General features: G+C 31.8%; 3 protein-coding genes across 30 annotated transcripts in view; 2 read left to right on the top strand and 1 right to left on the bottom strand.

Annotated features, from left to right (window-relative positions):
• The first annotated feature begins 1,338 nt into the window (after positions 1-1,338).
• On the top strand, positions 1,339-11,556 carry LOC143202746 (uncharacterized). Its single transcript, XM_076414515.1, has 6 exons — positions 1,339-1,702; positions 4,512-4,720; positions 5,889-6,000; positions 6,058-6,224; positions 6,282-6,463; positions 11,187-11,556. The coding sequence occupies exons 1-6, from the start codon at positions 1,602-1,604 to the stop codon at positions 11,355-11,357; spliced, it is 942 nt and encodes a 313-aa protein (XP_076270630.1). The 5' UTR covers positions 1,339-1,601; the 3' UTR covers positions 11,358-11,556.
• A 2,207-nt stretch (positions 11,557-13,763) lies between these two features.
• On the top strand, positions 13,764-18,550 carry LOC143202741 (isovaleryl-CoA dehydrogenase, mitochondrial). Its single transcript, XM_076414479.1, has 8 exons — positions 13,764-13,998; positions 14,057-14,183; positions 14,439-14,623; positions 14,686-14,847; positions 16,342-16,534; positions 17,948-18,102; positions 18,158-18,326; positions 18,388-18,550. The coding sequence occupies exons 1-8, from the start codon at positions 13,873-13,875 to the stop codon at positions 18,519-18,521; spliced, it is 1,251 nt and encodes a 416-aa protein (XP_076270594.1). The 5' UTR covers positions 13,764-13,872; the 3' UTR covers positions 18,522-18,550.
• Positions 18,551-20,131: 1,581 nt separating this feature from the next.
• The window catches only part of Zasp66 (PDZ_signaling and DUF4749 domain-containing protein Zasp66), a 52,082-nt gene continuing 47,991 nt past the window's right edge, over positions 20,132-24,222 (bottom strand). For 22 of the 28 annotated variants that reach the window (XR_013007226.1, XR_013007227.1, XM_076414499.1 and 19 more), the window contains one exon: positions 20,132-21,130. Coding sequence is in view for 26 of the 28 variants with exons in the window: in XM_076414499.1 (XP_076270614.1) it covers positions 20,999-21,130 (132 nt within the window). In the remaining 2 variants the exon portion in view is untranslated. Of the gene's footprint in view, positions 21,131-22,754; positions 22,797-24,222 lie in introns of all 28 variants that reach the window. The other 6 variants (XM_076414512.1, XM_076414513.1, XM_076414502.1 and 3 more) reach the window with 1 other exon arrangement.

Below are 24,222 nucleotides of genomic sequence, written 5' to 3'. Positions count from 1 at the left end.
CAAGTAGTTTAAAAAGATCATATATAATTTGATATGAAGTTAATAAATTCTATAATAAAGCCGGTTTACATTCAACAGATAGTTTAATATAGAGATAAACTAGCCCCAAATAGACTTGTTTACTATGATCTAATACAATCATAAAATATATAAGCAGTTTAAAGGGATCATATATAATTCAATATAAAATTTAATAAAACCTTTAATTATGCTTTTTACTTTCGACCGAGAATATAATGATTAACTAACTAGCTCTAACTAGACTTATTTGCTATGATCTAATATATATATATATAATATATAAGTAGTTTAAAAAGATCATATATAATTTGATATGAAGTTAATCAATTCTATAATAAAGCCGGTTTACATTCAACAGATAATTTAATATAGAGATTAACTAGCCCCAAATAGACTTGTTTGCTATGATCTAATATTGATTTATAAATACAAGTAGTTTGAAAAGATCATATATAATTTGATATGAAGTTAATCAATTCTATAATAAAGGCGGTTTACATTCAACAGATAATTTAAATTTGGGGTTTAATTAGCCCCAAATAGAATTGTTTACCATGATCTAATGCTGTTATAAAATATAGTTAGCACAAACTAGTTTTGTTTAGTATGATCTAATATTGCTTTACATATACAAACAATTTAAAAAGATCATATATAATTTGTTATGAAGTTAATAAATTCTATAATACAGCATGTTTACTTTCAACAGAGAATATAAAGATTAACTAGCCCTATCTAGATTTATTTGCTATGATCTCACATCATCACAAAAGATCATACATAATTTAATATAGAAGTTAATCAAATCTATAATTAAGCCTATATACATGCAATATAAAATTTAATAGAGAGGCAATAGCAATAACTAGATTATTTCATTATGATCTAATGTTTTTAAAACCTTACAAGAAAATTTAAAGAGATCATATATATTTTAATATAGAAATTAATAAGAATTCAATAAATAATTTAAGATAATAGTTAACCCCCAACTAAACTAAACTAAACTTAAAATAAAAACAAAAAAAAAACACCTAACTAAACCTGTTTACTTGATCTAACACTATTTTACGACTGTATGAAGCTAGTGGTATATTTTAATAAAATAGTATGTGTTCATAAAAACTTCTAGACTACTTCTTTAATGCTTCTTGTGTGACCCGCATTCATTGGAAATGCCAATTTTAGGTTCCGCGAAACGAACACGGACCGTTAACTCGAAATCTCTCCTATACGGCAGCGGGTAATTTTAAAGTCATAATTATGGCGATTCGGGAGCACGGGAGGTAATTCCTGCAACAGCAACCTGCCGGCACCATTCAAAACGGGCCGTCAGCTCACGACAACCGGCAATACTTCATCGCAGTCCGTTCGCGAAGCACAATCAACCGCGATTCCATCGGCAATAACTTCGCCATTCGGCGACGACACGCTACCAAGTTGTTTTGGTTTGTTGCAAGTGATCGATTTTCTTTGTGCATGCTTGAGTAAGAGCGATACGCGAAAAACCAGTTCGAGAATCACCTTCGGTTTGTTGTTTATCGTGTTATTTTCGTTTCTATCTTCGGGCTAGGCGTTTCATGAACGGCCGTTATACGCGATTGTCTGAAGAACGTCGAGGATCAAGAATAAGTCGTGGTAATCTGACGAGCATGGCGAATCGACCTAACGAACCTCAAAAGTAAGTTCGATGTGTTTTTTTATTCAGATGCAATATTATTATTTTACTTGTTACACTGTTTTAATCTAATTCGATGTAAAATACATGTGGTTAATTCATTATCTATGAAAGAAAGAGGGACAATGAGTCAGTGGATACTCTTTTGTCATCATTATTATTAATACAATACATTAAGTCCATTTATTCAACTATATTTAAACAATTTAAGAGAGATACTTTTAGTGGTTGTTGGTAAAGTTATAAACATGTAAAAACATTTTATTTTCTTAATGGTTTTATTAGAGGTTATCAGATGCCTTCATTCTCTTCATTTTTTTCAAATCTAAATATTTCTGTGTTGTTTATAAATATTGCTACATATTGATTTATCATTTTTCTATATAGTTCACACAGTAATACAATTTTATATTATATATCATATTTTAAAAAATAAATAAACATAGAACAGTATCATTTAAACTTTTAGTATTTATTACATTAAACCATAGAGACCCAGTTCTTTAAATTGATATTGCTATATATGTAATATTATACCACAGAATTAATTAATGCAATGTGTAATTCCATAAAAAGTACAAATTCTTTTACCATTATGAAGAACTTATTGAGTTATAAACATGCAAAAAACGTTTTATTTTGTATATGATCATAATAGAGGTCACCAGCATGCTTCCATTGTCTTCATTTTCCTGATCAATCCTCATTAAATTAAAACCAAATATTTCTGTGTTGTTTATGAATATTTCTATATATCGATTTATAGTTTTTCTATATATTTCATGGATGTATTGATTTTTTTAATGCTACAAAGACCCATTTTTTTTTAAATTAACATTACTATATATGTAATATTACGAACGAGAATTAATGAATGCTATGTGATTCCTTAAAAAGTACACATCCTTTTACATTTACGAAGAACTTATTGATCCCAGAGTTGATATTTGTTGTGTTTGTTAGGTAAAAAGTTGTATCCCGCACTAACGCTAGTTACACAAATTACGTGAAATTGGCCAGATGCCAGTTCATTTAAAAATATTTTATTTTTCAGAAAATGTCTCAACTTCTAAAGTGATGTAATTCTATTTAATTAAATGGAATATTTCTGCCTATTTTCTTTGAAAAGAATATACATATCCTTCATTTATCAACGAAAATTTTGTTTAAGATTAATTATTATTGGCCAACAGTTGTTCATGTGACTTAAAATTATTCTAGAGAAGTTTTTAGCATTTAATGGTTTTTGTGTAAATATTATCTTTGTTAAAGTTGGAAAATGTAGATTTATTGGATATATTAATCGTTGAAAAACTACAGATAATTTAAATTTGACAAAATACTTCGCATTCTTAACACTATCATTTCATTATCATATTAAGCAGATATTTTATTATTATTATTATTGTAATACTTTAGATATTAAGATCATAACATAAAGACTATTTGATTTGCTACTTATTTCCAATAAGTTTTTGCCATTTTAAATATTATTTAAGAAACTTCAAAATCAAATAGTGAACTGTGACTTTATCATTTGTTTCAGCTTTAGGTCTTTTTTAATCGATTGTAACTGATTCATAAACGACGTGAAATTAATTTTATATAACTTCTTGCCGTCTTTTTATAACATAGACCTCGTTATAGTATTACCATATGGATTTCATAGCGATAAAAATTGAATATTTTTCTAATTTATATAATTTTTAACGAATTTTTAGACATATTTGAATCATGAAACAGGCACATTTGATCTCATTAAACAAACAGTGTACTTTTTGGTGTGGGAAAAACAAAATGTTAATCTATAAGAGATAGTTGATTGAGCACACATATATTGAATTATAAAAGCCATGAATAGAGCATGAAATAAATAAAATAAACAGTTCTATTTTTGGTTTCTTGGTACTAGAGGGCACAAGGTTTTGCATCCTAAAGTAATTAATTCATCAAATACTTTCTAATAAGTTAATTCAAGCGATGTTTGAATTTTGAAATAAAAAAAATTAAAAATGTTTTTTTTCAATTTTTTTACAGTAAGTTGTAAAAAGAAGTATTATGGAGTAAAGTTTTAGTAAATACAGTCGATGTATAGTTTAACTGAATATGTACTTATAATTTACACATTGTTGTTAATTATTTTAAGCTCAAATATAAAGAACTGTTTATAATATAAATGTTGATTTATATTTTTATAAAGTAAAATTGATTACTTTAATTATGCTGAAATGTGTTATAATAGATTTCAGTAAATGACAAGAATATAGCGATAGAAATTGGTAATTTGAAAATGAGCATGTCATAATAAAGATAATCTTGAGGGCATAATTCGATAAAATCAAATAAAAGAAGAATTAGCAACATTGCTATAACTTACTATTGCTTAAGAAATGTCTTTGCTCTTTTAGTACCATCTATAAACGAAAATAAAGTTAAATATTCAAAATTTGAGTTATATTATTATATTCAAAGTACGACAATGCTACGTCGCCATTACCAACTGTTTATAATTGAAGCTAACAACAATAATTAGTAGTAATTATACTGTATAGCTTGTAGAATGCATTTAATGTTATAGCATAGAAATAATACAGATGCGGTTTTTTACGGTAATTTCCGAATTCAGATACAGACATCGCGGCACCAACTCGAATAAAAGAATTGTAATAGGGCCAACGGTAACAGGACACTTTGTTTAATTGGTTAGTTAGAAATAAACATCTTTTTTTTAATCTAATCTAAATTTTTTACAACTGATTTATTTTTTTCGCCTTTTATAGACATTTTAATTAATTTATTGTTGCCTTTTCAGACCCCCTATTTTACTGAAGCCCTTAAATACGGGGGCTTCGAGGAGTCGGAGTCCGTCGCCTTCCAGGCCTTTGTTGCCGAACGGCAATGGTCATGTCAACGCTCCACTAGCTCATGTTGAAACTGACGAAGAAGTCGATGACAGGGAAGTAGTGAATAAGCCCTATCCAGGCGTGGATGATGGATTCTTTACAAATAATAATGACAGAGGTATGAATCACAATGTTAACATAATAAGTAATGTTGGAAATTATCAACTGAAAATGACTGTTTGTAATTGAGCATTTTTTACTATCCACTGTTTCAGTCAGTTACTACGACTGATGAAGTCAACGGAAAAATACATTTGTAGTTTTATACTGACTATTTTTTAACATTTTGGTTTTTTCTTTCTAATTTTAACCTTGAAAGTAATGTGCCGAATTTATGTTTATATGTAAATATATGGTTTTACTATGTTTTGTTTGTAATTTGTTTGCAAAAAATATTGTACAATAATTAGCAAACTTTGGGAGCTCTAATTTTCAATATTATTTATTAATGCAATAGGGTAAAAAGAACAAGATTCTGATTGATAAATAGTACTTTTTACTGTATTTATCTTATCTTGGCAACTATTTGGTTTCTTTTTGACTGAGTTTTCCAATTTGTCTCTCGATGTTTATTCAAGGTTTTTGAATGCTAAAACTTCATTCATTGAAGTTTCTATAAATAATAATTTAAAAATATTCCTGTTTAACGATCAGGTGTACCGGAAAGTCTTTAACGGTTTTTCTAACATATGTTATTTCATTCTACTGACATCGAGCTATAAACATATATATATATATATATATATATATATATATATATATATATATATATATATATATATATATATATATATATTGTTTCTTTTCTAAACTTAGCACAAGAACGAACGTATATCTCCACTTCATTTGCACGGTTGACAATACAAAAAACATTTGTAAGCACACATGTATTAGGAATAAACCAATTACAATTATCATATTATGTCAATTTTACTTTGCAAATATTGAAATACGATGAAATATATTTGGAATCATTATTCCATTAATTTTTTTGTTAGTTGCCAATTTAAAATTATCTAAAATAAACTCTACGTATAGATTATATGGATATATATAGATAACTCTACGAAATCGTACATTTCCGTTTGTTACAACGAATGGAAAAAACAGTCGATGTACGTATGTATATTTCCATTTGTTGACTGAAAAAGTAATTATTATTCTCAGTCGACTACTTCGACTGTTCGACAGTTTTGCGACTGTCGACTGTTTTCAGTCGATAGTTTCTAATGCTAATAACGAATAATTAATAAGAAGACATTTATTAACATGCTTAATATATTCAGATGTACCCACTATTAAGCCAGCGGCACCAGAAGACTCCGGAAACCCCGAAGTCGAATTCATTAATCCCAAAGAACCCGAAGATGTATATCCACCGTTTGATATACAACCAAGGTACATCCGATAGCATTTAAGCGTCGACATTAATTAAACACTAGTGTTTGTCTTTAGATTGGGTCCCGATGGAGATAGTAATAAACCAGATGAACCTGACGGCGCAAAACCTCCAGCATCCGATCCGAGATCCCTTCAACCGGCGGCGCCCCATCCAGAATTTCCCGCCAGTCCCGGTTTCCGACCTTGGGGACTTGATTGGGAAGTCGGGAACACCCTTCCAAGTAAGTACATGTTTGAGATAAGAGTTTATTGAAATTCTAATTATTTTTTTATATTAGGTGGAGAATCTATTCCGGACTTAAATGTCTACCAACATAAGAAAACCTTAGCTCAAGGAATGATGGATCTGGCTTTGTTTTCGGCAAACGCTAACCAGCTTCGATACGTCTTGGAAACATTTAATACACATCCCTATTATTATCCCAGTCTAATTTTGATATCCATTAGTCTACTACTTCAAGTAAGTACCCAGATGTTCTATATTTTTATGATTTTTATGACATTATTATAAGAACAATCTTTAAAACTAATATAAATTCCATGGTTACTTTTTCACTCTTCTTCTTTCTTAACCTTGGTTGGTTTTTTGAATTATTACACAAAAAACTTGCTTTAAGAAGCATTATTTCTTAACAGGTCAATTGAAAAGTTCCCGGCCTGACATATAGATGGCGCTACTAGAATTAAATTCATATGTTTTTTAGTTAGCCTTAACCCTCAAAAGATTGTTACTCAAAAAGTATTTGACAAATGCCGGATTGTTACTGTGAAAAAAATGGATAAAAAGGAATTTCGCGTATTGATAAAATATTGCTTTTTGAAGAGAAAAAGACAGTTGAAGCAAAAACTTGACTTGATGCCGAGTTTCCAGATACTGCCCCAGGAAAATGCTAAGTTTAGATGTGGTGAAATGAGCGCCGAAGACGGTGAAGGCAGAGGACGCCCAAAAGAGGTTGTTACCGAAAAAAAAAACATTAAAAAAAGCACAAAATGATTTTGAATGAAATAGCAGACATTCTCACTCTGTGCAAAGTGGGTGCCGCGCGAGTTCTTTTTTGACCAAAAACAACGACGAGTTGATGATTCGGAGTAGTGTTTGAAGATGATCAAGCATAATAAACCCGAGTTTTTGCATCGATATGTGTCAATGGATGAAACATGACTCCACTATCTCACTCTGAAGTCCAATCGACAGTCATCCGAGTGGACTGCAGACGATGAACCCGCCCTAAAGGGTGGGCAAACGCAATAGTCGGCTGGCAAGGTTATGGCGTCTGTATTTTCGGATGCGCATGGAATAATTTTCATTGACTACCTTGAAAAAGGAAGGATCATCAACAGCGATTATTACATAGCGTTATTGGACCGTTCGAAGGACGAAATCGCTGAAAAACGGCCGCATTTAAAGAAAGAAGAAAAAGAAGGTGCTGTTTCACCAAGACAATACACCGTGTCACAAGTCTGCGAAAACGATGGCAAAAATCTATGGATTGGGCTTCGAATTGCTTCCTCATCCACCGTATTCTCCAGATCTGGCCCCCAGCGACTATTTCCTATTCTCACATCTCAAAAGAATGCTCGCTGGGAAGAAAATTTTGTCGAATGAAGAGGTGATCGCCGAAACTGAGGCCCATTTTGAAGCAAAGGACAAATCTACAAAAATGGCATCGAAAAGTTGGAGAGTCGCTATAATCAGTGTCTCACCCTTGAAGGCAATTATGTCGAATTAAAAAAAATTGCCAAAAATTGTGTTTTTTCTATGGTAGGCCGGGGACTTTTCAATTGACCTGTTAATTATTACTAAGTAAGTTCAACTTATAAAACCCACTTAATCTTTTGAAAATTCCAATGAAAATATTTAGTCAATGAACAATTTCGTGGTGTTTTTACCGATAGATGTCGATGCCGATGTCGATACCGTTTGCAAATCTTTGGGGAAACAGACCTCAACTATTCCGGGTTTTTCCTGGAATGGGGATTATTCCAACCACACAATATTTTTTTGTAAATCATATTTTGTGATTCCAAAGTATACACATAGAAGTTGTTGCAGTGGTTAGAACATTCACAAAAAATATAAATTGATGATAGATAAAGTAATATGAACATCAGACATATACACAGTTTTTATTTATTCTGTTTATTGTTCTGTTTTCTGTTGAACAGTATTATTCAAGTGAGTGCTACGGTCTGTTGTTGTTGGTAATTTTATATTGTCTGGTCACATTTCTTTTTAATGTTCGTCATTTTCTGTCAGTTAACTTTGGGTTTCGCCCACTATTTCTCTTCATTGTTGTCAGAACCGTCACGTAACAAAGCGCATAATACATTTAAATATAACCTACTTGTTGTCATGCAAACTGAGCAGCACATGCGCGTCACATTATTTACACGGAAGCAGTATTGCCAACATGGAACAAGATGTACTATTATCTCTTCTTTGTTTCTCTAATATATGGAGAAGAACTCTTTCACTGTTAGTTTGAGAAAAACAATGCAAAACTGCAATATTCGCAATATTACATCACGACAAATGATTTATAAGGTCTTATTATTAATTTTAACTCGATATGCACCTTTTGCTTTTGGTTAACTTTTATTCTACACGTCTGGGGTATGATATTAATGGGCATATCAAACCTTGTTGATGTCTTGGGCTACATCTAAGAACATAGCTAGCAGGTTTCTTAGATTTTTTGTGACGCCTGTGGCTAATGTTCGTTCAAAAACAAATCTGATGGAAAAGTATTAGATTTTTTCTTTCCAAAATTGATATTAATATTTTCAATAGGAGTTTTCCAAATAACTTAGGCATTATATCGATAATAATGGAGTACAATTTGTTCAAATAATTTTATTTTCACACTATAAAACCCTTTAAATCTTACATGCCATAACTTTTTTCTCACACCCAACACAATGCAGTAATATGAACTAAAAAAATTCTAAAATTCCTCTATTTATACTACATTTAATAAACGTTTTTAATGTATATTATACAAGTATATACGATTTGGAATCTGAGCAACCAAAAGCTGTTTAGGCCTGAAAACAAACCAGCAGCCCGTTTTTTTTTAATTGATTCTAGTTAATAAATTGATTATTTTACTATTTTTGACCATTAATGATCATCTATTGAATTAAAAGATATAAATCAGAAATGACCAGAGGTTGAACTGAGTTTTTTATATTGCTTATGATCTATTTCACAAAAAATTCTTGGTGTAGCCACTCTCGTTGCTCGTCGCTCGTGTCGCCCAAGTTTTATGGTCTAAAATTAAGATTCAAGTTCAAATTTTGTGGTAATTTTGCAACAAGATGTCGATTAAGTGCTTATAATCCGGTGATTCGTGGTTACCGAGAAAGTTGTGAACAACACTTTGAAACTATGTCAGTAATGTTGCATCATCTGACGTAAAACATTTTCTAAACTTGGCGTCGGGCATTAGTTTTCAAATATCAGGTTCGACAAATATTCCTTTTTTGATTTTCGCGTGTGACAGTTTTAAAAACAACTTGGTTGAATAGTGGACTAAAGAGGTAGCAATAAAACATTCTATGGTTCATTATGGGTATAACTCGGCCACACCTTTCTCACATAATGATTGATCATCATGCACAGCCGTCATAACAGACAGAAAAAATAGTAAAATTTCGTGAATACAGATTGCATTCCAACCATTAATCAATAACCAGCTCAAAAACAAGTTCCAAATGATGTTTAATGCAGCGTCGTCAGCTGACAGTAGATATAAAAGCTCAGTACTGCCACCATGCGCGAGCTCGAAAACGAGAACCAATCTTGCAATACAGGTTGATGATCTGAGTCAAGGGCATTAATTAACGTTAAGAATCCTTCTCATCTGCTCACAAGTTCAAAAGTTTTGTAAGGACCCGAATTTGTAAACTTGTGTTATTAATGCATTTATTAATCTATTACATTTTATATTGTACAAAAGTAATTTATATTTCCTTTAAATGACATAATAAAAATTATTTTATTTGACTTTAAAATAATTATAATTAACGCATGAGCTAAAAAGTCTCGAGCTTAACACATAGATGGTGCTAGTTTTATTGCGTTCACCGCTCTTTCAGTTAGTAGCTTCAAGATAAATCTTCAATCAACAAGAAAACTTCAATATTCTACTCATAAGTTTGTGAGTTATTGTGCTAAGAGTGACACTACTTTTATTATTTTCAAAAAAATGGATGAAAAACAATGGTCTTTTAATTTTATACTGCTTCTTGATGGGAAAAAATACTGTTCCAACGAAGCAATGGTTTGAAAAAGGTTATAAGGACTGCAAAACCAAATCGTGTTGATGATTCTGAGCAGTGTTTGGCCATGTATAAACGTAACAAATCAGAATTTTTGCTTCGATATATGACAGTGGATGAAACATGGATTCATCACTATACTCTGGAGAAAACGATCGTCATCTGAATGGACAGCAACTGGTGACATATTGAGGCAAAAGATAAATCGTTTTACAAAAGCATTATTGAAATATTAGAGCGCCGCTGGAATGATTATGTGGCTTTTGATGGACATTACGTTGATGAATAATGCTAATTTTGAACAAAAAAAAACATGTTTTCTTTGTTACGCCCGGGACTTTTCAACCCATGTTTTTTTTTTTTTTTTTTTTTTTTTGTTCTGGCCTAAAAACCAGGCGGTGGAATGCATGACGCATACCTGGTCGCGGAGACTTGCCCTGGAGTGACAAGTTGGACCGGGTTATGTGGGACTGCCTCTGGGCTTACCAATACACTAAACCGAAACCGCCTCACAGTTGACCCCTGTGGATCACTACTGCTACTGCATTAAATTTGGGGATATGGCACCCGCTGATCGGGCAGCCGTTATTGGGCACGAGAGCCCGGCGATTCTATTGATTCGCGAACCTGAGTTAACACACAACTGGGTACTGTTGTATGGGGGCAAAAGTTATGACTGTAGCGACGGATGAGGTCGTTTCAGCCTGGAAAAGGGGGAGAGCTTAGCGGTGACGCGGTGCTAAGCTCCCAGCATGTCGACCAGCTCGCGAACAAGCGCGTTTTCAGAAGAACTTGAGCTGAGTTGTTGTTTGTGGAATGATTGAGATACCTCAACCCATGTCTTATATATCTAAAATTATCGGGTAAATCATATATTAATTATGTTATATTTTTTTGAATAGGTAGCCGTTGGGATTGGATTAATTTGGAATGCCACTTACAACGTCAAGGACCAAAAGCATTTGTGCATCGCAAATAAAATCAACAATTTCACAATAATTGGTGTATTTCTTGTCACTGTCATTAATGTATTTATCTCGGCGTTTGGAGTGGCTCCAGCCCCAGCATCTTAACTCTGTTTCAATTAAAATAGTGTATGTTATTACTTGTTGTGATAATATTTGTATAACGTTAAGCATATAATTTAGTTTAGATATGTATATATAGGGATTTTTATTTATGAAGCTTTAAGAACTGACTATGGTGAGATTTTATATTGTATATAAGCCGACAATAATTTTTTATAAATATATTTACGAATGTTAACTTTCATGACGTTATTTATTTCAAAAATTCCACACCATCACTACATTTCATCTGAACAGCTAGTTCGATGACCTTAGACCCACGCGTTCTTGTTACTAAAGCCGATCATCTCTTTTTATAATATCTTTTTTGTTCATTCAAAATGCAGACATTCTTTGTCTCGTTTGTTATAAATTAGTTACCAAAGTAAAATTTAATTTACGCGTTTTAAATTAAATTTGTTTATAAAAATGGTGATACATTATCAATTAAATAGTTAGATATTTTTGGTCTGTAAAGTAATCCGTTTTAGATAATGTATTGACCTGATAAATATTAACTAGTCTAGAAGTTTGAAAAAATCATTGTTTTATGTCATCAAAACTGAACCCTTTAACCCCAAATTTAAGTTATTTTGGAGAGATATTTGTTTTAGTCTAATCTAGAAATTTACAAGAATCGATTTTTTATCTCAAAACAAAAATTCGATACTAGCCTTCGAAAATCCTAGGATTTTAATATCGATATTTTTTGCAACTAAAAGTTCGAAACTCTATTGAATATATACTAAAACTATTAATTCTTCTATCAAAAAATATTAATATATCGGGCAAAAAAATATCGATATATCGACATTTTTTCTGTATCCCTACATGATATATCAAGTTCTTTTGAACCGATTTACTTTAAATTTTGGGTGAGTTGTAATAAAAAGTGCCGTTTTTTAAAATTATTATTAGTTTACCACTGGTTACCGACAGGACAGTCCTCCTACTGTTGCGATCGAGTCGCGGGTTCGAATCCTGCTGAGGCATGGTCGTAAATTTTTGTTTGTGATGACTGGGTAAGATCAGATGTTTGCTGGGATGATTTCTAAGTTGGTTGGAGCCCATGTTAAACAGTAGGTCCAGTACAGATAAACCTTCAATGGTAAAAAAGCGACTTAAGACTTAATAAAATGGGTCGCGTAAAAAACATATATAAAAAATTATTCTTTTATTGTAAAAATTGTAAAACTGTCTCTTTTTTTTTAAATAGTCGTAATTTGGCAAAAACAAAATTGTTTGACTTTTTTTACTTAGTACGATAGTGAAGCTTCTCTAGATTAAAAATGTTCTTTTTTGGATTCGGATTACTGCCCCCCGGCCTATAACTTTTTGGATTATTAATTTTTATGTAATCTTTTTATATGTCTCTTTTTATGTAATCTATAAATTTTAAAAAATATCTAGTAAAAAAATTGATATAAAATATTATATGTCTTTTTAATTAAAAATGTCACTTGTCACTGTCACAAAATATTTAAAATGCATGTCTTTAGACTTAAATATCTCCTAAGAAAAAAGAAGCACAACCGAAGAAACCACATCCACGTCTTACTATTTTCTGACCATAGTAGTATTCTGTAAATTTAGTTTAATAAATAATTATGTAACCTTGACCTGCTACATTTTATCTTGTTTTATGGAAGACATTTTCTTATCTGTTGCGATAGCTTTCTATAACGTTCTCAAAATAACCTAAAAATCGCTTACTAACGTCATCTTTGACAAATAGTGTTTTGCCATCGTATCATCTAAATTTAAACTGTTGTTTATACATATATATTGTCAAATATTATCCTAAAATAGAGGATTATTTTATCCTAAATGTTTTTTGTTTGCTTGTGGTTTTTCCAAATGCGGAGAACTATTAAATACTAAACTAGCAGTTATTAAAATAATAAAAATTACATATTACATCTATGGCTTTTTTGAATATCACTGTTATGTTTATATTATATGGAAATTGAGTAAATACATTACAATATATCGTAAACAACTCAGTGTTTTATCAAGGAGTCTTCGCAGAGGTTTAGTTACCAATAATAATTATGGGTGTAATTAACAGTATTTAAGATAAGCTTGTATTAACTGATAATAGCATAGTATAATAAAATTAGACAGCCTCTGTTTAGTATTATACTATATATTAGTATATATAGTAAATTAGGAAACAATATAGGTATGTGTATAGCTAAGTGTTCTTTCATTTATCAACCTGTTATCTTTTATTGATACCTGATTGTTGTTAAATAACATATTTCTTCTTAAAAATTATGTAATGTATTTCAATAAATTATTTTTAACGTTTACGTATAAATAGCGAAATGTACACCAAAACTCTCAAACACACGAGAACGCAGAAACATTCATTAAAAAAAATTGGACATTTTAAATAACATAAACCACTATTACTGTCCTGCATTAAGGAATAACGATAAGATAAAGAAATTAGTGACGGATTTTGGTGAAAAATATTTTCGAATAGTTCGGCAATTTCAATTTTAAATATATACCGATAATGGCTCGAAGAATAGGTCGTTTCCTGTTCGAAAAACTAAACAGGACTTGTATACAACAAAGGTCGATATCACAACATTATCCGATCGATGAGCATATCTTCGGATTAACACGGGATCAAATTCAGGTAAATACGAGGAAATGGTGAAGGATCGGGGGAAACCTGTTCTTGGTATCTGTTCTAGTTGAGAGAAACCGTATTTAGTTTTGCCCAAAAGGAATTGGCTCCTAAGGCCAATGAGATTGACAGGAAAAATAATTTTGATGGATTAAGGGATTTTTGGAAGAAACTAGGAGATTTAGGGTACTTGGGTAAGTTATAGTAATTATATTAATAGTATATATGAAACTATCTATCTATATGTCTTTTTATATTTGTTTACTACTGTTGATTCATATTAGGTGTTTCATAATGCTTATTATTGCTAATATTGTTTTTCTTTAAGTATAAAATCATAATATCAGGATGGATAGTATTAACAAGAAACATTTTATGAAGATATACGTTTTCATTTTATTTTCACAATTTGTAAACTTACTAATTAGAAGATAAAAACGTTTTTATAGGAATTACTGTGGAGAGCGAATACGGGGGGTCGGATTGTGGTTATTTGGAGCAAATTATCATTTTGGAAGAATTATCTCGGGCTTGTCCAGCAATAGGACTTTCCTACATAGCACATTCGAATTTATGCTTGGGTCAAATACATCGAAACGCCAACAAGGAACAAAAGCAAAAATATTTACCTAAAGTTCGTATTGTCTTTTATGTTTTGCGGTTTGGCGTATACTAAATGTTTTGGTTTGATTTTAGCTATGTTCCGGAGAAAATATAGGGTCACTAGCCATGTCGGAACCGGATTCTGGATCTGATGTCATTTCAATGAGGCTTAGAGCCGACAAAGACGGGGATCACTATATTTTAAATGGAACAAAGTTTTGGATAACAAATGGGCCAGATGCGGATGTCATAGTGGTAAATTATTCTAATATTTAATTAGGAATAAATATCCAAAATCGCCATTATGGGTAATAATACGAGGGAGCGATATCTGGAGAATGTAACGGGTAGGACATGATATAACAAATTCGCGTTTCAAGATAAGTTTTAACATCTTGAACCATATGCAGATGGGCATAATCATGTAACAAGATTACTTTCTCATGCCTTTCTTGGTATAGCGGTTGTTTTTCTTTTAATGTCCGGACCAAAATTATTTCACCCCGTTTTAAGCCATAAATATTTGGTTTCGTTGTGGATGTGACCAGGATATCCCTACTATTTTTCCCCATAGTGAAACAACTGCTGTTGAAGCTGTCTCCAGGATTTAATTCCTGTAGTACCCAATGTCCATATTGTTAAGCCTTTCCCAAGGATTTTAATTGATGGGAAATATCCTGATGAGTAATCTCTAAAGAATGGGCGAGCTTTTGCAAAGTTTGGCAACAATATCTGTCCAGAAGCTCCTCCAATTCCGAATTTTCAAACGTCTTTACTGCTTTGAAACCTTATTTATCTTTTATGCGAATATCATTTGATTTGAATCTCTGGAACCGTTCTTGTCACGTTCTTTCACTAATACATTCGACACCATGTATAAATAATCAAAAGCCTTTTCAATTTTGAATTTAAACATATTAAGAGTACAAATAAATCTCCGTCATTTTTATCAAAAGTTTGAAAATATGTCTTATTAAAAACATTGTCATTTTCCAGTCACTGTTTCTTTCCATCTTTCTGGTATACATTTAAGTCTATAATTTTAACTCAAAAATGGTTGATTACAATTGTTTTGAAGTTCAATTCTGCATCTTCGTACATTTCCTTGTCTTCAACACTTACTGCACTTAAATCAATCGTAATTATATTAAAGAAGCCCTGTTAATGATTTTTATTCGGTCAGAAAACTTAATTAATTAATAAAATATCTGAAGAATTTTCAAGGTTATGTTGATGGTAGTGTAGGAACGTTCGTCGGGTCGGTCGGTCGGAATGAATGGCTGTCGACTCGATCGCTTGTCCGAACACCCACTACTATTTTTGGAAGGAATTTGCACGAGAACTAAAAACACTGCTTGGTGAAATACTTGTTCGTTTCCTTATTAAATTGATACATGTGGTCGACGGTAGAATTGACAGGATATTAGGTTAAGGTGAAGGAAGTACGGTAGCGCTGTGAAGGTGGTACTGTTACAAGGGGACGAAGAATAGAAAAGAGATCGAGACGTCGTCGTGATGGTCTTTTCTAGCCCGGAACTGCATGGTACCAATCCAAAGGCGTTGCCAACCTTTGAACGTGTTGTAGCTGAATGCGTGGTGGCCTAAAGGGTCGTGGCGGTCGCCACGATTGATATCAAATCTTAAGACATCGGTTCTACATCGGACAATTTTAATGTAATTTATTGATGATATTTTCTTTTTTCGAATGATGGAAATGTATTTGTACAACTGTTAAACGGTATGCTTTAGGTCTATGCGAAAACGGACACCAAGGCGAAACCTCAACATGGAATTTCAACTTTTATCGTGGAAAAACATTTCGAAGGCTTTAAAAGGGGCGTGAAGCTAGACAAATTGGGAATGCGCGGATCTAACACAGGAGAGCTAATCTTTGACAATTGTAGAGTACCGAAGGAGAATTTAATAGGAGAAGAAAATAAAGGTAATCCCTGTTAAAATGATAAAAGCGACATTAATGTCGTCAATGATATTTAAATGAACAATATTTTTCATTAAATTAAAACCAATGTTATTATTAGCTAAATAATAACTAAGGAATAACAGTATTATCTGTATAAAAACAATGAAGAAACAGTTTTGTTGTTAAAAAATATTCATATATATATATATATATATATATATATATATATATATATATATATATATATATATATATATATATATATATATATATATATATATATATATATATATATATATATATATATATATATATATATATGTTATTAAGTTAAAAACAAAATTATGGTTTATAATTAAGTATGCACTATCTATTTATAGGTTGTGACAAGGTTCTAAAAATGTGGTTTTGTTTAATTTTTAACTAGTTCCTAATGAAGTTATAACTTCTTTCAATGTTTCTGGGACAATCTATGATCCTCCAAAAGCACATTCTGTAACTTTGAAACAATTTTTAGTGTTGACATTGTTGTTTAGCATCGTTTGACCTTTTTACATGCCTTTTCATGTAAAATACGTATTATTTATCTAAACACTTTTAATGAGCCTTCAAAAAACCATCAATATTTTCGAAGGAACAGATTTGAACAACTAAATTAACTTAAATTTATTGAGTGTTTCATGTTAATTTTTGCGAACTTTTAGTTTTTTGAATTTTAGTTTTACCATTGACATAGAGGTGGCGCTTCAAGAACTTATTGAACAATCTAGTATTGTATCTAACACTAAAACCATGAATTTAAGATTCAAATTTCAATGTGGCCCTTCTTGTCTTTTGTTCTTTTTGATTCTCAATTCATACGACACAAAATATCCAAGTATTTCATCCCCACGGATTTCTTAGATTAGGCCCAATAATTCTGCCTATTATTCTTGCGTTTTATACGGATCATCATCGAGTAATGCCTTCAAATACTCGCCTTCAATATTTTTACCTCTCCAGAACTCCCTTTGTCTTCGGTGTTAAAATGACCACTTTTAAAACGTCAAAACCAGTATCCACATATTAAAATCACGGAAGCATGGTTGCTATAAGCATTCGATAACCTTCAGCCGCCTTTTTCTTCAAATTGGAGTATAAGAATTAAAGCTTCCGACAAATGCGATTTACTCGATACAAATTTAGATATTTTCAATGCACTGAAAAAAATGTTGTTCACTCTTCAACGAAATCATACATACTGAAAAGAGAAGCCTGTCAGTGCCATCACCACATGTTGTAAATTCTTTAAAATTAATATATAGGCCTAATATATAAAATATCTTAAACAATTTAAGGTAATATCTTAACTTCATGCTTGTAACAAGGATTGTATAACTGTGGTGTGGTGTTTTAATTGAAGTGATATTCTAATTGTTAATTAATAAACTCTAGGAGCATATGTGCTTATGGGAGGCTTAGATTTTGAAAGGCTGACGCTAGCTGCTGGTCCTGTTGGTATAATGCAGGCCTGTTGCGATGTTGCATTTTCGTATGCTCACGTGAGGAAACAATTCAAAAAACGAATAGGAGAATTTCAATTAATTCAGGTTATACAATATTAGTTCAAACTATCAGGTGTAATTTAATAAATTATACTTACAGGGAAAAATGGCCGATATGTATACTACCTTATCAGCTTGTAGGAGCTACTTATATAGTGTCGCAAGAGCATGTGACAAGGGTATGATAAGTACTAAAGATTGCGCTGGAGTTATTCTATACTGTGCCGAGAAAGCTACACAAATGGGACTTGACACAGTTCAAATATTAGGTAAAATAACCAGTAATTATTTATTGAGAATAATTATAACGATGAATGTTGTCATTTAAAGGCGGTAACGGATATATCAATGATTATGCAGCTGGGAGATTGTTAAGAGATGCAAAATTGTATGAAATTGGCGCAGGCACGTCGGAGATTAGAAGAATGCTCATAGGAAGGAAACTAAACGAAGAATATTCATAACGAGTCCTTTTAATAAAGTTTTAATTAATCACTGAATTTAATTTCCAATCTCTATTACTATTAATTACAGCAATATTTACGCTACTAGAACAAATATTAATTGGCTAAAGGGATAGGAAATGTCAAATTAAAAATCAGCATATCAAAAAATTTTTCAATACAACAATACTCTTTTATTAAGTCCTTTTGAACGTCTGTTAATTTCATAGATCGATAATAAATGACCATGGTAAGTGATTTAAATTATAAAACGCTATTGTAGAATTGAATGTTTGCTTAATTTTCAACAAATAACCAGTAAATAATATTAAAATAATATGTGATGACAAATGATAGTTCTAGTTTATGCTATCACTAGTTTATAAATCATTATAATATTAATTAAACTATCAAACGTCATATTTCTATTTAAGCAGTTAGTTGGGTTGCATAATATAGTATATAAGATTTTCAAATTCGTTTAATATATTGTATACATTTTAACTATTTAACAATAACATCAATTAATAAGGCTTATATTGTTTATATCAGGTGTACCGGAAAGTAATTACCGGTTAAAAAAAACTACACAATTTTCAAGAAGATGGAAAATTTTCTTTATTTTTAAAAAAATATATGTTGCCTATCTTTCAGGCAATTTATAGATACCAACCCAAAAAAACTCGAGGCATTTTCTAACTTGGCGAAGTGCTACTCTGCAAGCGCGTATCCTATTGATGGGAAAAGTTGATAGTTGAACGGGATAAGGACTGCACGTTATCGTAATGTAAAGTCATTTTATCGTGTCTTCGAGTCCATTCTGGACGTTTTTCGCTCAATGTATGGTTCAAATTTATCATTTCTTGTCGGCAGCGCTCATTATTAACTGTTTCACCAAGTTTTAACAGTTGCGGCCAAAGCCATTTGGCTTTTAGTCGATTGGTCGGCTTCGCCAGGTGATCATAATTTGAATGAATCATAATTTCTTGCCCTTAGGGTTTTCAAAATAAATCCGCTTTTCATCACCCGTTACTATTTGATGCAAAAATGATTTCCAATCATACCATTGAAGTATCATTTCCCAGATGATTTTTTGATTTTCCATTTTCCTGTCATTCAGTTCATGTGGCACCCATCTGTCCATCTTTTGGATTTTTCCCATTGCTCGTAATCTTAGAGGCGTTAAATATTCTGCCAATTTTTTTTTGAGTTTGGGTTGGGTCTTCATCCAATAACTTTTGTAGTTTTGCATCTTCAAATTGTATCGGTCTGCCAGAACGTTATTTCTCTTGCACATTACGCCTTACATGTTTTTAAGGTTAGACCACGCTCACCGTAAGTGTATCAGCAAACGATGGCTTTCTTTTAATTAAATAAGAAAATGTGCATAATAAGCAAAGGTGTTTTCAGGCACGAAACTTGATATTTTCAAAGAGATATAAATCAATGACGGTGTTACTTTCGCAAAATATAAATATGTATAGATTTGAAGCGTGATGACAGTAGCATAAAATGACATGTGTGTCAAATCGTAACATTGCATACTACTGTCTAGCGATATTTGACAATGACCATCCTATACACATGGTACTTTCGCTCAGAAATAACAGCCTTAAATGAAACCATTTTACTAAAGAAATATAGCTTTATTTTTATTTATAGATAACTTCAGTAAATAAATACATTTTTAAAAACACTCCTTATTTTCCTTTAAACATAATTAAACAATTTAAGTAGCTCTCTCTATATAATAATAGTAATAATAAACTTTAACACTAGGTCTATATGCGACAAATAATTTTACAGCTATTTTTTAGTGTTTACTTTGATTCCGGGCGACTTTTGCCTGACACCACGTAGAAGATGATAATGTAAGGTATTTACTTCAATTCGAATTAAAATAGAAATTAAACTTTTACTAACTAACCACATTTTGACTAGATTTCACTCGTTTGTAAAATTTCAATATAAGATTTAACAAACAAAAACAAAAAATAACTTAAAATACACAACAAAAATTTTGGACCGCCCGTCGAACTGTCAATTTATCAATCAACGCTTGACGGTTGCCGCTTTTGACAGTTGTCATGGCTGTCCGAGTTTTTTTAAACCTTTAAAAACCTAACAAAGTATATTTTTACAATTAATATTAGTTTACCTTATCAATTAACAAGATTATATTAATTTTTTCATACCCCTCAAACTTATGTACCTAAATAGATGGTACTGGATTCTGACTCCCAAATGGCTCTACGTATAAAAATGGACACAAATTTGAAAGAGATATTTAAAAAAATAGGATATTATTGTTTTCGAATATTTTTAAAATATCCGTCGATTGATTGTTTTCTTTTTATAATTTTCGTAAATGTTTTGACGTATGTTGCAAGTTTTCGAGAGACAAGGAAAACATGCAATATACGTCGATTTTTATTGACTGCTGTACTTTGTCCAGACTTCTCAGTGTTTTTCCGAAATATTAACTGTATTAAGGTTGCTTAATAGTTGCTTCCTGGAAGAACTGACATCATCAGCCTTTTGAACGATCCACTCTGTTGGATGACCTCCGGATCGTGGCCAATAGCGCTTAAGTATTGAGGGTTATTTTGGTTAACTACATGGGCTGATTTCTAAAATGAAAAAAAAATTAATGCATTATTTTTAGATCTTATGCGAAAGTTCGGATAGACAGTTATTTATAGAATTATGAAAACACTAATTATAACTCAGAATTAAGCAGAACGACAATTGCGTTATAATTAATGTAGGCATTTACAGAAATGCCTTCAAACATATCCAAATCCAATCATAAATTGTCAAAAAACTTGGTTATCAGCTGTTAGTATTATATGTATATAGTAAGCCATAGCATTATTATAGAATAAAACATTTAAGTAATTTTACGTAAAATACATTTGCGTTACTCGTCATTATAATTGACAATATTGACATATTCGGATTATAAATTAGTTCAATCATTTTTCAATAGATGGATCTGCCTCTTATGAAGTTCATAATGACAACTTATTTCGATTGTTTCAGAGAGGTTGACATATTTAAATATATCACTTTTTTATTTGAACGAAAACTTTAGTACTTATAAACAAATAAAACAGCCAATTCACGTCATAGATACGTCGAATATACTGCCAAATGCAGTTTGTAAAAATTTAAAGTTCGTTTAAACTAGGAGCGGATTTTTCCTTCTTATTTTACACCAGTCAAATAGAGATAGAATGCTCTGTGATGTATCGCAACACTATGACGTGTTGACGTTATAAATTTTGATGACGTACAGTGGCTGTTTTAGTGGATAAAAGTGTATAAGTTTAAGTGGTAGAAGTATGGCTGAAGGGATAGAATACCCTTTTACTGTTACAGCGGTCCAAATAAGAAATCTTAGAGGAAAATTTTTCTGGTTTCACTCTGCGCAAGCAAAAAAAAAGAAGACAAATGATTTATCGCTCTATTTGATAAAGATCCAATGAAAAGGATAAAAACATCTTTTTTACATTGGGCAATGCCCCGGATAAAAAAACAGTATTGGTCAATTGTTGTCACTGATATCTGCTGTGCATGTAATGGAACCATAACAACAAACGGTGGCACCCTATAACCCGGCGATATTATAAAAAGTCAAAAAGAAAAATTATAATGGAATATTTTATATTCTTCCGTATACGCCGGACATTGCTTCTTTTGATTATTAATTATTCCGACGGATACAGCATTATTTGACATGAGACCTGTTAATTTCTTTCATATGAAATATGCATAAGAATTTTTTTGAAATGAAATTTGAGCATTACCCTAAAATAAGAAAACCTGAATAAAAGTAAGAAAATAGCTTGACTAATCCAGTAATACTTTTTTTATCTTCAAATAAATTTATCACAAACAAAATTGACGGAATGAATATGACAAAATGTATACAAGAAAATATTGTGGCACTATGTGGCACAATATCTTAATATAACAAAATGATATATAATAAAGTCATACTAGAAAAATGTCGGAACGATTTTGGCAACAAAACAATGTTAGGAAGCCCTTTAATTTCCATGTTAGCCAACTCGATCCCACGTAACGGGATGATTAATAAACCATGCCATAAAAACAAGTTAAATCATCCGTTGGTGTTGCTGATACCGGGTAACCATGCAGTGCCAAAATACATCTAATACTCCTAGAGTATGTGTATTTATTTGTACCGGTATATTAAAACAAAAACGGAGAGCAATCAATGATACATACAAGCGCGATTTAAAGAGCATATCTGCGTGGTATGGGAAACACCTAAAACATAAAACATTAAATACTCACTTATATTTAACACAGAACACGGAGAAGTATTTGATTTTATTTAACATTTTCGCGTGGCAGCATTATAACTTGTACGTTTACCGAACAGAACCTTTATTACACTAATGTATATGTTCAATCGCCACTTAAATACTGAAATTACTGAAATTCTCATCAAATACCAGCAGAATTTTTACGTTGACATATGACAAAAAATATTTGGAAAGTTCGGTTAACTCTAGTTCCTATTTAGTTTCTATTTTAATCAAACTTTTAATTAAAACAATAAAATACGTAAAGCAGTATATTTTTTAAACAACAAATATAACAGATCAATTGAAAAGTCCCCGGCCTGCCATAGTAAAACATTTTTTTTGGCAAAATTATTTTTTTTATTCAACATAATTCTCTCCAAGGGTGATACACTGATCATAGCGACCTTCCAACTTCTTGATTCCATTTTTGTAGTACGATTTGTCCTTTGCTTCAAAATAGGCCTCAGTTTCGGCAATCAGGTCTTCATTCGACGAAAATTTCTTCCCACCGAGCATTCTTTTGAGATCTGAAAACAGGAAATAGTCGCTGGGGGCCAGATCTAAAGAATACGGTGGATGAGGAAGCAATTCGAAGCCCAATTCATGGATTTTTGCCATCGTTTTCACTGACTTATGACACGGTGCATTGTCTTGGTGAACAAGCACTTTCTTTTTCTTCAAATGCGGCCGTTTTTCGGCGATTTCGTCCTACGAACGCTCCAATAACGCTATGTAATAGTCGCTGTTGATGGTCCTTCCTTTTTCAAAGTAGTCAATGAAAATTATTCCATGCGAATCACCAAATACAAACGCCATAACTTTGCCAAACGACTGTTGCGTTTTCCCATGCTTTAGAGCGGGTTCATCGTGTGTAGTCCACTCGGATGACTGTCGATTGGACTTCGGAGTGAAATGATGGAGCCATGTTTCATCCATTGTCACATATCGACGCAAAAACTCGGGTTTATTACGCTTGATCATTTTCCAGCATTGCTCAAAATTATCAACTCGTCGTTGTTTTTGGTCAAAAGTGAGATCGCGCGACGCCCCCTTTGCACAGAGCTTTCTTATACCCAAATATTCGTGAATGATATGATGTACACGTTCAATTGATATCTTTAGAGTGTCTACTATTTCATTCAATTTCAATTTATGGGAATTCAAAATCATTATGTGGATTTTTTTAAAATGTTTTCGTCGGTAACAACCTCTTTTGGGCGTCCACTGCGTTCACCGTCTTCGGTGCTAATTTCACCACGTCTAAACTTAGCATACCAATCGTTGATGGTTGATTTTCATGGGTCAGTGTCCGGAAACTCGGCATCAAGCCAAGTTTTTGCTTCAACTGTATTGTCCCTTCAAAAAGCAATATTTTATTAACACGC

This window comes from Rhynchophorus ferrugineus, unplaced genomic scaffold, assembly GCF_030347505.1.
Source record: "Rhynchophorus ferrugineus isolate W39M unplaced genomic scaffold, kcgeb_rfMv2 rfM9, whole genome shotgun sequence".
NCBI classification, from domain to species: Eukaryota; Metazoa; Arthropoda; class Insecta; order Coleoptera; family Curculionidae; genus Rhynchophorus; species Rhynchophorus ferrugineus.
Note: the sequence above shows the minus strand (reverse complement) of the source record. Positions and strands in the feature narration are given on the sequence as shown.

Bases quoted from the DNA above. Each gene is read 5' to 3' on its own strand.
- LOC143202746 (XM_076414515.1), top strand. From the start codon at position 1,602: ATGAACGGCCGTTATACGCGATTGTCTGAAGAACGTCGAGGATCAAGA. The intron at 1,703-4,511 runs GTAAGTTCGATG...TTGCCTTTTCAG, and splicing joins CGACCTAACGAACCTCAAAA to ACCCCCTATTTTACTGAAGC. The intron at 4,721-5,888 runs GTATGAATCACA...TAATATATTCAG, and splicing joins TACAAATAATAATGACAGAG to ATGTACCCACTATTAAGCCA.
- LOC143202741 (XM_076414479.1), top strand. From the start codon at position 13,873: ATGGCTCGAAGAATAGGTCGTTTCCTGTTCGAAAAACTAAACAGGACT. The intron at 14,184-14,438 runs GTAAGTTATAGT...ACGTTTTTATAG, and splicing joins AGGAGATTTAGGGTACTTGG to GAATTACTGTGGAGAGCGAA. The intron at 18,103-18,157 runs GTTATACAATAT...TTATACTTACAG, and splicing joins GAGAATTTCAATTAATTCAG to GGAAAAATGGCCGATATGTA.